Source organism: Macrotis lagotis, chromosome 1 (assembly GCF_037893015.1).
Source record: "Macrotis lagotis isolate mMagLag1 chromosome 1, bilby.v1.9.chrom.fasta, whole genome shotgun sequence".
NCBI lineage: Eukaryota > Metazoa > Chordata > Mammalia > Peramelemorphia > Peramelidae > Macrotis > Macrotis lagotis.
The window spans coordinates 629,690,932-629,704,546 of record NC_133658.1 but is presented as its reverse complement, the minus strand read 5'-3'; the positions used below and the strand labels follow the sequence as shown (position 1 = coordinate 629,704,546).

Here is a 13,615-nt window from a genome sequence, read left to right as displayed (position 1 = left end):
AGGTTAGAAGTCAGATTGCTTAGGGTTAAGATGATGATGATGATGATGATGATGATGATGATGATGATGTTTGTCTTTCATTCTTGAAGAAGACCATGACATTTGATACCATGACAAGCACATGAATTGGATTTGAGTGAGGGGGTTCTGTGCTAAGTCATTTTCTCCTCTGGAGCCTTCTGGGTCCAATGGCCAGATATGAACCAGGATGACTGTACATTGCCCTGGAGGCAAGCCAATCAGGGTTAAGTGCCTTTCCCAAGGTCACACATCTAGTAAGTGTCAAGTGTCTGAGACTGGATTTGAACTCTCATCATCCTGATTCCAAGGTCAGCATTCTATCCACTACTCCTCCTAGGCTGCCCTATGGAGTTAAGAAGTGGAAGCACCTATTCAATTTGATCACTATTTAGTTTGTGACTATTCCTTGCAGATAATTAGAACACTACATTAGATAATTGGGACTAGGGAAGCTACTAAATTGATATAAAACATAGATCTCTGATCTCATAAAGGATATAGTCTAGGAAGGGATATATGACAAATACACAAATAATTATAGTACAAACTAACACATGCTAAGTATATATATAACAGTAAGTAGTTCTCTTTGTGAAAGTCCAAAGTCCAAAAGGTTGTTAGTTATAAAAAGGGAAATTTTGGTGGGAGGAAGGAAATTAGCCTCATCTAGGAGTGAGCATTTGTGTTGGGCTTTAGTTAGATCATTTACTAGGGAGGCCTGGCATGTAGGGAAAGGGAGAAAGTAAGGAAAATCTTTGGCACTAATCTTATTTGTAGATAGGACAACTGAAACCGCCCCCCTTCTCTGAATCCCTTTTCCACTGCTTGATATCAATTTCTGATACAACTTCCAGGGATAATTTTCTGATTATTGAGATGACAGGGCATTTTAGTTGTTTCTCTGTTTACTCTTTATGAATCTGTATGGAATGAATCAAATCAAAGCCAACCAAGGTTAAACTATTTAAATCTCTTCAGTCAGCTTCAGAGACCTGGAATTCACAACACAGGATCCCTTCAGGCTAAGTAGGACTGCATTAACTGAAGAATCTGAGCAAAATTAAGATTTACTACTTAAAATCTGACTCAGAGTAACTAGCCACTTTATCATTTCTACTTTTGTAGATGTGGCTTGCCTTAAACTAATCTGAAAAATGAAATTACCATTAGAAATTAATTCTTGTAAGTCTGGAAAATTATATTCCTTATTGATTTGAGATCAACTGTAACAAGTCTTTCAAAACCAAACAAAGCTTGATAAATCTAAGCTTTCTCACTTCAGAATGAAGTCCATATGTATATATATATATATATATATATATATATATATATATAGGCTTTCTATTTTGACTTTATATATTATTGACAAAGAACTTGTGACAGGAGTAAGCAAGGAGACTTTCATTGAGGCCGTTCACCATAGAATTACCAGTTTATTTTTTTGTTTCTTTTTCCATTACTTGGGGCTTTTATAAGATTTTGGCATTACATTAAATGTATTCTATTTCCAGAACATGTGCTTTTATCTGATTTGTCTCTCACCTCAGACCTGCTATGTGATAAAGTATGGATTATTACTATAAAAATTGAATTATTGATTGATTTATGCATAGATAGACAAAGAGAGAGAGAGAGAAAGAGAGAATGCAAATGATGACTGTAAATTCCTTCTTTTGTCATATTATGGCACTAAATATATGGATTCTTTTCATAGAAGGGAAAGGTGCTTGTCTTAAAATGACTCCTCCCATAATTAAGATAAGCATGTGTTACAAAAATTTTGATCTGTCCAGCAATATGCACAGACACATGCATACATATAATTAAGGGGAAAAGAACATACTTAAGAACCGTTACCTTTTCTTCAATTTTCTATATCTGTTTCACAGTCATGCCTACTGAATGTGCTATTTTAGTTTGTATAAATGAGCTTAGTTGCTTCAATCACAGCTGTTGTTAATACTATTGTTGCTGTAGTTATTATCATCATTTTTCGGTTTTGTCTCACTCTTCATGACCCCATTTGGCATTTTCTTATGTTAACAAATGACCCTCATGCCTGTAAAGTACCTGAAATGAAGCAGATTTCAATACACCAATTAAATTCATTTATTGTATGATAAAAGGTTTGGAGGGAAGAGGAGATCCTGCAAGGGAGCAGAGAGTTAGAGAGAGTTCTTCAGTTTCTCAAAGGGAGAACTAAAGGATCAGATAATGATTTCTAGAAGCTCTTGGAAGGGAAGGGGAGGGAAGCTTTAAGGGAAAAGACATCTGTAGATATGATAAGCCAGGGAGTAAGTTGGCTGGAAAGTCCCAAGTCTTGCAGTTGCTGCTGAAGACTGCCCTTGAGCCGTTTTAAGGCTGATTTGGCCTCTAAAGTCATTTCCAAGTTCATCTAAAGTTTACTTCACAAAGGCTCATAAAACTCTGAGCTCCAGAAATCTTTCTAATTGACCACTTGTCATAGAACTCCATTGTCCTGCTCCCCAGTGAAGATGGATAGTTCTAACAATACAGTCATTACAGACCTCACGTCCACACTTAGCAAAATTACTGGAGTTGTTTGCCTTTTTTAGCTAATTTTATAGATGAAGAAATTGAGGTGAAAAGCATTAAGCAATTTGTTCAGGATCACAGATGTCTGAGGCTGTACTTGAACTCAGGTCTTCCTGATTCCAACATTCTATCTACGATCTATCTGCCTCAACTATATAAGCAAGGGGTAGGGAGACTTTATAGCCCTTCACTCATAAATTCTCCCTAATGATGATAGTTACTATGATTTGTTTTCTTACACATAATGGGTGTATGGGGGGAAAATTAAGGGGAAGAGACAAGGGAATAAGTCAAAAAATATTATTTTTTTAGTGTTAGTTCTATAAAGTTCACTTATTTCACTGATTAGAGGCACCTATCAGAGAGCAAAAAAGAGAATGTTTCTGGTGAAAAAGATGTAGATCAAGTCAAATTCTGAGAGGGAAAAACTAGATGTAGCAAGTTCAGGCTAGAGTTAATTTCATAAATAAATTCAAAGGAATATATAAAAATTTGGGAATTTTTAAGTCTAATTATTACAGGGCTAAGAGTGAAATTTCAGAACAAAGAACACAGAATAATTCAGGAAGAACACCACACAGGAAATATATACTTAAGTTTAGGTGAAGCAGCATTTTGTCTCATTAATGATTTCAAGACAGTTTTTCTCTGGAAGCTGTGGTGGACTTGGAGTATCTAGGCCCCCTCCTTTCATTGTGTCAGAATCACTTCAGGCCCAGAGAAATAGTTCAAGATGCACTATGGTGCAATGAAAGGAAAATTAACATAGATTCAGAAATCATGAATTTGAATTTCTACTCTGATATTGAATAATTGTATGATCTTGAACAGAGTGTTTTAAGTGTCACTTTTTTGTCTACAAAAATGAGAAAAATAGTATTTCCTCCAATACTTTATACCATCTGTGAGAGAAATTTAATGTAAAAGGTTCTTTAGAGGTTAGATATTGTCATTACCAAAGAGACATTTAAAAGTAGCAAAGCATTGGTTAGAGAAAAATAAACATTAAATAGGAAAAATTTTTATTTTTTATTGAATAATAGATATGTTCACAAAATGAGATTATTTCCAAAGAGTGGTTTTGCAAGTTGACTGAAATAACAGATGAATGAAAATTTATTTGCTAGGACATATTTATTTGTTTGAATATTGTTTTAACTGAATCATCTACCCACACCTAAAATATCTGATCTTTTTCTTGCTTTTTTTTAAAAATTCATTCTAGGTTGTCTACAGTGGGAAAGAACTGAACCATCCTTTTGGACTGTCACATCATGGGAATTATGTATTCTGGACTGACTACATGAATGGCTCAATCTTCCAGCTAGATTTGATAACCAATGAGGTGACACTGCTGAGACAGGAAAGACCACCTTTGTTTGGACTTCAGATATATGATCCTCGGAAACAACAAGGTATGGGGGAAATACCCAAGCTCTTCAAATAGTGCTTCTGCATTTCATACGGATTTTTCTTTTGTGGTAGTTACAGAAAAATTTAAGTTTGAAAACACTGATAAAGTCATGATAAAAATGCTAACTACAGTCAATTAAGTACCACCATTAAAAATCTTTATTTGTTGTTTTAAAAAGTTTGAGTGAGGGGGTGGCTAGGTGTTGCAGTGGATAGAGCACTGGCCCTGGAGTCAGGAGTAGCTCAGTTCAAAAATGGCCTCAGACACTTAATAATTACCTAGCTGTGTGGCCTTGGGCAAGCCACTTAACCCCATTGCTTTGCAAAAACTTAAAAAATAAGATAACTAGTCTGAGTGAATAAATGAAGTTGTGATGTTTTCTTCTATACCTTTTTTGATATTATTTTTAAGTGAAAAAGAAAATTCTTGTTATTATGGAATAATCCTCTTGAGTTTTTCAAGAGGATAAATGTTAAATGGTTTATATTATGGAAAACATTTTTTTTGAAGAGAAAGGAAAAATTATGGGAAAAGAGATAGACATTTGAAGGAAATCTAGGGTAGAATGTCTTAAAAAGAAATGATTATCTTAATGGTAGCTCACTTCATTTATGTGGTTAGCTTATTTATTATGTTAAAAGTTCGGGTCAAAAGGAAATAATGGTTTTGGCAGTTTTGTCCTATGAAAAATCAGATCATTTGCTTTTATCTTTATAAACTATTGGTATTTATTACACCACATAGAAGTATTCTAAAAGAATTCTAGGTATTCTAAAAGAAGAATAGTTTGGTCGCATTTTGTAGCAGATGGGTTTTTTTGGCTTATTTTTTTCCTAACCTAATTAGTTACTCCTTTTGAAAAATATAATTACTCCTACAAATTTAATGAGCATAAATTTCCATAAATTTGTGTAAAATAAATTATGTTGTAAGTCTCCTTTAACTTATAGTATCAGTAGGGAGTTGTCTAGTAACAATACTTTTAAGGAATCCTTTAGATAAATCATACCTAAAGGAAAATAAACTGTTTAAGACCATCTTCACTTTTTTCTTATTAAAGACTTCATTTTTGTGGGATACAAAAACAATTTTAAAATAGAAATGTGATATATCAAGTAGTCTAGCAAGAATTAAATTTAGTATTTTTAAATTTATTTTGTTATTTTTATTTCATTAAAAATTTGTGATACATACAAAAGCAACATTCTTTGTTTAAATTTGTTTGAATAACAAATTCTCTCCTTTTGTCGCTTTACCCTTCCTTGAAGAAGTAAGCAAGTTGATTTTGATTATACATGAGATAATGCAAAATATATTTCCATAAAATCATGTTGCAAAAAAACAAAAAAAAAGAAAAAAGAAAAGAAAAATATGTTTGAATCTTCACTGAGTTCATTAATTTTCTCTCTAAAGGTGGATAGAATTTTTTTCTCATGAGACCTTTGGAAATGTCTTGAATCTTTGTATTAATTAGAGAAGCTAAGTATTTCATAGTTTATCATCCTTTATGATATTTCTGTTATTTTGTCATTTTGCCTGAGTTTATATGTCTTCCCAAATTTTTCTGGATCAATCCTGCTTGTCACAACAGTATTCTATCACAAATATATGCCATAACTCCTCCAACCATTCCCTTTAATTTCCAGTCCTTTGTCACCACAAAAAAAAAAAGAGGTTTAAAACTTTTTTTTGCAAATAGATCTTTTCTTTTATCTATTTGCAATACAGACCTAGCAGTACCATTGCTGGATCAAAGGGAAACTGGTTTTGAAGCTCTTTGGCCATAGGTCCAATTTTGTTCTCCAGAAATAGACTGGTTCACGGTTCTACCAACAGTACAGTAGTGACCTGAAGGATTCTCAGTGGTTTTGTAGAAAATACTATGGCCATTTTCTAGAATATGGAGTGGAGAATAATTTCACTTATGCTGCTAGTGGATGTTATACTGCCCTTTTCTTTTCTTTTCCCATAATTTAGAGGAAATGTAAAGGTTACACTTGACAGAAAATTTAAATTGCAGAGCCTCTTGAAAGACTGAGATATTAGTATTGGTCTATTATATACTGGCAGTTGTCTTTCCTTTCTTCACTTTATTATAGCTCTTTTAGAAACTGTAATACATAAATTAAACAAACTGTGTGGCTTAGTCACACAAATTATGAAGAGTTCTTCGCTGCTTGAAGTGTGTAGTGGGGCCAAGAATAGGTCTTACAAATGTGTATAAAACATATGTAAATTCCAAGGCATCAGAGATCCTTTCAGCTTATTGAAAGTCATTATTTCAATCCCACTACTTTTGTGTAGTTCTTTTCTCAAGCATTATTATATATTTCTCCCCGGTATTATTTCTAAGTATTTTCCCATCTGCACTTAAATGGCTTTTCTAAAATCTCACCTTTTACTTAGAAACCTTTCCCCCTTAGTCCAAGGTTGGCTGTCATTTTCCCTATTACTCTTGTACATAGAATTAGAATTCCCATAGCCTTTTCCCTCACTGCTTTATGTCTTTACCCATGGTTTTATTCTCATTGTGGTACAGTGAGAACACTGGCTTCAGAATCAGAAGATTTTAATTGAAATTCTCCCACTGACACTTACAATCTCTGTGATATTTGGACAAGTTATTTCACAATCCCTAGAATAGTTTATTATCTGTTAAAACTATGAGTTGAATTTTATGATCTTTGAGGTGACTTTAGAATCTAATTTTATTACCAAATGATTTTGCTCCAAATCAGACTATTTTAGCATACATACACACACATCCTATTGTTATTCTAGACACAACTTTTTTGTTGGTATTACCTATTCATAATTTTTTTCTTATTGAGAAATATTTCTTTTAATTTGTAAGGTAAACAATTTTGAAAATAAACTCTATGATGCTAATAGAATTTCCTTTGTATTAGGTTATACAAATAGGCACCTAATCATGTTTTTGAAACAATAATGATCTTTTTTTATTGTGTGGAACATTTCATAAGCTAACTTTTGACATAAAAGAAAAAAGTGTGATTTTGACTTTAACAAGAATATGTTCTTACTTCAAGTAGAAAGATTTGAAAAATATGTTGGAGTTTTATAGATACAAAAGAGGATTCATATAATTATGACAAAGATATGTGCTGATATAGTTAATTTCTCTTTTTCACTTCATACTATTTACATGTGAAATAAATTTATAAAAGTTTGTTAGTTATAAATTCATAAAAAATTTTAAATTCATACTTAGCAGTGAGTCTTATGCATAACTCATGTCATAATTGTGAACTGAATGTTTAATACCCCTTTTATATATGGAAGCATATTCTAATTTATTGCTTTCAACATTTCCCCCTTTTTTATTCTTCTAAATTCCTCATATCTCTTCTCCATTTTATTGAATTAATGCTAATTTTCTAGAACCTGAATTTTAGCAAAATTATTAAAAATATGATTTATTCCTGTACATTATGTGATGTTGCCTAGACAGAAAGCCTAGACAGTCCTATAAAGTATTTCATTTCTGATTCAAGGGTCATGTAATGAATATGACTATATCTGAAAAGAACTTTAAAAGGGAGGAGGGCCAGTCACTGTTGGAGGCAAAGTCTGAACTGAGTTTAATTACTTTTGAGTTCAGAGAGTGTTACTAAGAGCTTATTCTGAATTATTAACTTAACTAGCTTTTAATTGTGCTTTTTTTTATTTTAGGGGTAAAGATACCAAATCAAATTTAGCTTTTAGATAATAAAAATGGATCTCAATATATTCTAGGTCATTCAATCTGATCTAAGGTCTATGCCATAATGATCTATGCAATTGAGTTAAATATTTATTGCACATAGCACAGATTTATGATGTGTGGTTCGCTTCCCTCCCCTTTTATTATTCTCTCTATGACATGAAACCCCTAAGCCCTTTGATATGATAACCTAATATGTCACTTTTATAACTTTTTTTTCACTTGACTCTATCTTAGCTGCAATATAATTCAGAACCTCTTTTGTATTATTCTGTTGTGTTTGAATAATTCAATATACTTTATTTTAAGTCTTAAGTATCTAAGCTGGCATAATCAAATAGTCATATATATATGTATATGTATGTATATATATATATATATATATATATATATATATATATATATTTCTTAAAATGAAGTGTAGAATTCTGAATTGGTAGGATTCCCATTACCGATTGGCTTTTGTTATGGTAGCATGCAAATATATGTATGTGTATGTATGGATATATTCATAGAGATGATTATGACATTGTTATTTAACTTTACCTTGTATTTGCAGGTTCATATATTTATACTGATCTCAAAAAATTATAGTGCTAGGGTAATAAACCAGCCTTCCTAATTTTGCAAATGAAAAAATTGAAGCCTAGAGAGATTGCTTTAGTAAGGGGCAGAATGAGACTAGAAACCTCAGTACACATGTGCGCAGTTATTTATACAAAGAAATGAACAGATTATTCATGAGTAGAGTCTAATGACATATTGTCTGGCTTCGCTTTTTAAATTTTCATATGCTTTTCTTGCCCTTTTCTTTGAAGGTAATAATGCCTGTCGAGTAAACAATGGTGGCTGTGGGACACTTTGCTTAGCCATTCCTGGAGGCCGAGTTTGTGCTTGTGCAGATAATCAACTGCTTGATGAAAATGGAACCACATGTATATGTAAGTTTCTTTTCTTGTGAAAGTTGAAGCATATACTACTATGAAGAAAAAAAAAGGAAAATTGAAAAACCGAATAAAATTGAAGCTTAAAAATGGAAATCCTGAGGATCATGGAAGTGCAATGCTATGGAGGAACTTTTCATTTAGCTTAATTATTCAAATATAACAATTGTTCTGAAAGGTAATAAAGTGTGAATTAGGATATCAAATTAGTAATTATGAATAACACAAAAGTAAAATGCACCTTAATATATACCAAAATGTGAAAAACACAAGTAGCATGAATATATACTGATATTCTTCAGGGTGGGTTTTCTTTTACATTTTCTTAAATATTATTAACATTTTCTTTAATATTTATTAAGACTTGCAGTCAGCTAGTCAAACAACAAATATTTATTAAATACCTACCATGGACATGGCATGGTGCTAGACAAAGGACAAAAAGATGAAAATGAAACAAATCTAACTCTCACAGAGGTTAAATTCTGTTGGGGTAAGACAACAAATACATATATCTATATATCTATATACATACATATATATAATATATATATACACACACATATATATGATACACAGTTGATTTGTGAGGAACTGTTGGGATATAAGTAGATGAGACATCTGGAAAAGCATCAAGTAGATGATGGTTCTTAAGATTTTTAAATGAAAAAAGAGATTCTAAGAATCCTTTGGTACTCTATTCATAAGATGAGACAAATAAAATTAAAGATGTACACTTAAAAGATACTTTCAAATGATTAAAAAGCAATGGAGTTTTTTTTCTGCTTTTGTTAGAACTGCCAGTGTTATCCAGTTGATCTAGGCTCGGGAACTCCTTAAAGATTGCTGTCAAAGACAGAAATTAGAAAAGAAATCTTATTTATGGTCAATTTCCAATCTAACACAAAACCCATTCTTCTAGTCATTATCTAGACCAGATGTGGGGAACTTTTTTTTCTGCTGAGGGACAATAGATGTTTATAACATTATATGAGGGGTATAATTGGTCAAACATTCAATTAATTTACCCCCCAAAAGCTCCTATATTTCTTGAATTTTGAATCCTGCCTGTGGTTTCCTAGTAATGCCACACCAATACAACCCATGGGCTAGAGCTTCCCCATTCCCAATCTAGACTAATGCAGTCACTTTTTTCATTATTTATTTACAAATCTAGCAGCCTGTGAGTTCTGTGAAGGCAGAAATCATGTCTTAACTATATTATGTATTTCATGAGAGATTTAAACCAGTTTCCCGGGCATAATAGGTTCATGGTAAGCAGCATCTAATATTCTTTATAGATCTAGGACTATGGTCCTATGATGTTATGATTTAAAGTGGTATCAGTTGTGTCTGACTCATTCTGACTCCCATTTTTTTGGCAAAGATACACACACACACACATATATATATATATATATATATATATATATATATATATATATATATATATATGTATATATCCAGCTTGCTATTCCTTTTTCTGGTTCATGTAACAGATAAGGAAACCAAAGCAAACAGAATTAAGTTACTTGTCCAGGGTCACAGACTAGTAAAATTCCTGAGTCCAGTCCAGATTTGAACTTGGGAAGATTTATTGATTTATAAGAATGAAATTATTGAATGTAGTCAGGTCTTTCTATGACTTTTCCTCCAATACCTCATAGTGAAACAAAAATGATTTAGAGTTAACCCTGGGGTTCTTGAACACTATGCAGATGCATTGTAAGCTTTGATAGGTTTTATATTTTCATAAATTAATTCCTCTCTATATCTTAGTATAGACCCTCAAGAACCATTGTCCATTCTACTTCAATAACCTCTTAACTGAAATCCTTGTCTCTTTATTTTAAATCTATCCTTCACATATGACAAATTCATCCTGATAAAGACACAGTTCTGACCAATTCACTCTTGCTCAAAATACTTCATTGGTTTCCCATGACCTTAGGAAACCATAGGTAAATGTCTGAAGATATAAGTATACACACACACACACACACACACACACACACACACACAACATGCATACACACATGCACACACATCCACAAACCCCTATTCTTTGATTCAGAAGAGTTGTAGTCCTATCCTATCTTTCTAAATCAACCCCGACTCTGCACCAAACATGTATTACTGGTCAATGCTGGGAGAGCATCTGAAAAAAAGGTTAGGTTCTTTCAACCAGGACCCTAAAGGAGTGGGTGAAATAACTAGAAGAAATCTTAGATTTGGCTCATGTAAAGGGAAAGGGGGTAGAAAGATACATAATACATAAATTGGTCAAGAAGAAGATAGATTTGTTTTTCTTCTACAAATAGGAAATGCTAAATGTAAACAATTTCTATATTGTCCAAGGGAGACTATGTTTTCTTAATTGTCCTTTGTTCTTGAAGAGGATCGATGACATTACAAGGGTGATGTCTTGATATGCACATAAATTGGATATCATAAAATGACAATCTCCCAAGAGATTGGTATTTACTAAATAGACTTTCATAGGACATCTGAGCAGCATTTGACCCTCAACTGTACTCTTCATCAAGATTCATGTCACCTGAGTTCTAGACAGGGGTTGGTCCTTAGCTGCCAATGATCATATCTAAGAAATGTATTATAATTGCTGGAGGTTTCTCCTGAATTATAATTGTCACTGACAGAAGTCCCAGGAGATTCCAGCCTCATGAATTCACAGGGTTGTTTCCAAGACAAGCCATATCCCTCTCAGATTTCTTGTTTAGAACACAAAATCAGAGTCAGAGAGGGGCCCAATGTACCTAACCCAGCCTCAAAATTGCATAGGTAGGACTGGTGCCCTTTTGTCATGACCTAGCATCAGTCATAACGGAATTGGAGATGGGGGAATTATTGAACTGTACCTCCCTCTGACTCCTCCAAGAAAAAAAGCTTGAAGAATTATAACTTTCTTGGTAGATTGGAATAGAGATCCTACCAGAGGTCATAGTTTCTACTTTTTAAATTCATATTTCTGAGTCCTGGGCCAGAGGTCAAATCATCTTGTAGCCATCATTCCTGTAGGGTTGTGAAAAAGATCAAACAACAGTTTTCCAAAACTGACACTATGAATTATGCACTAGATCAAACTGACCAAATGGTATGCTGCTATACCATCCTAGTATACCATCCTATTATTTTCCCCTCCCTCACCTCCCTAACAAATGCTATTCCTTCGATAGATCTTTAAAGGCTTCTAACTCCCTCCTATGTTTCCAGCTATATTTCATATGACTTCCCTTCATAAACTCCTCATCCCATAAAAATTATACTTCTACTTGCTCACAAACTTTTCACTGTCCCACTTCTGCACATTTGCCCAAGCTATTTTCCATGCTTGGAACATATTTCTTTCTAATCTCTGCTTCTCACACCTCTGATCTTCCTTTGAGTCTTATCCCAAGTATTCCCTCCTTTGTAGAGTCTTTTCTGAGCTATTCAGTTTTTATTCTTTTTCTGTGGTTTTTTTCCTTTTGAAAAATATGTCCCTCTTCCTCCTCAATTTATATTTACTTATCTGCCCTTTTCTTCCTAACACCTATTTATCTTGATAAATGTTTATTCAAATGAGTGATTGCTAGAATAAAGACTTCAAGTACTGGCCCAATGAGAGATAAAATATGCCTAATTCTGGAATAGTCTTCTAATTCAGGGCAAAGAAGTCAATTATTGGAAGACTGATCTACCAGTGATAATTAGTTTTTGAGGGAGGGAGGATGGTCTATAGTAAGCAATGAAACAAACAGAACTGCAAAACAATCCTCTATCTTCTCCAGCCCTTTCTTTTACCCAAACAATTGTAACAGAATAGAGATGAAAAGTCAAAAGGAACTAAGAATCCCATAGTTCTTAGAATAGCTAAAATATTTATTTAACTGTTGATATTAATGTATGTCAATTTTTTATCACCAACAAATAAAGAAAATGAGTCACATTAATACTGACTTTTAAAAGTATAAATGAAGCCAGAATACTTAAAGGGATTAGAGAGAGTTGAATCAAAGATTCTTCAGCACGAGTTTAGAGGAGCTAAAACAGTTATTATACTCATGTAAACCATGACAACAAGAAACATAAATTTAGGGGACACTTGGTCCTGTCATCTTACCCTGTCATACATAGGATAATCACAAGCAACTATCTACCCTTGTTTATGTTCTCATAGACTCTTGACTAGATCAGCTTCCAACTGGTCTTTCTATATATTTCATCCTTCTCTTATCTATTTGTCCATACCTTTGCCAAACTGAGGTCTGACACTATCAATCCTCTATTCAGAAGGTTCAGCATCTCCCTATTTCTTCAGAAGACAGTACAGATGGAGTACCAAAGTCTTTTACAATCTGCCCCCAATTTATCATTTCATGTTTATCACACATTGTTCTCCTTCATACCTACTATTTTCCTTTCCAACTGGCCCATTTCCTCTTCCCAGAATAGAACATTTCAAGTCTTCATTCCTTTGAACATTCTTACCTAGAATATTCTCCCTCTTTCCCCTCTGTGTATTGGATTCCTAGCTCTCTTTAAGGCTCAATTCAAATGTCCTTTCCTTAGAGAGACCTTTCTTTAATTACTTGTTATTTCCCCTGCCAAATTTCTTCCTCTTTATTTTGCACATTTTCATTCTTCAGTTATTTCAGTTACATGTGATTCTTCATAATGCCATTTGGGATTTTCTTGGCAAAGATAGTGGAGTGATTTACCATTTCCTCCTCCAGCTTGTTTTATAGATGATAAAACTGAAGAAAACAGGTTTAATTCAATTGCCCTGAGTCACATATCTAGTAAGTTTCTGAGGGCAGATTTGAACTCAGTCCTTTCTTACTCCAACCCAGGTATTCTATTCACTGTATCACCTAGATGACCCTTATGTTTTTATTTAAATATTTTATTTAAATATTTTATTTAAATATATCCTAGTATAATGAATTGAATACT

The 13,615-nt window shown here is 33.1% G+C and overlaps 1 protein-coding gene across 4 annotated transcripts in view; it reads left to right on the top strand.

Annotated features, from left to right (window-relative positions):
- Positions 1–13,615, top strand: part of LRP1B (LDL receptor related protein 1B) — a 2,479,914-nt gene that overhangs the window by 1,511,495 nt on the left and 954,804 nt on the right. For all 4 annotated transcript variants that reach the window (XM_074215080.1, XM_074215079.1, XM_074215078.1 and 1 more), the window contains exons 14-15: positions 3,803–3,992; positions 8,534–8,656. In XM_074215080.1, the coding sequence (XP_074071181.1) occupies positions 3,803–3,992; positions 8,534–8,656 (313 nt within the window). The remainder of the gene's footprint in view (positions 1–3,802; positions 3,993–8,533; positions 8,657–13,615) is intronic.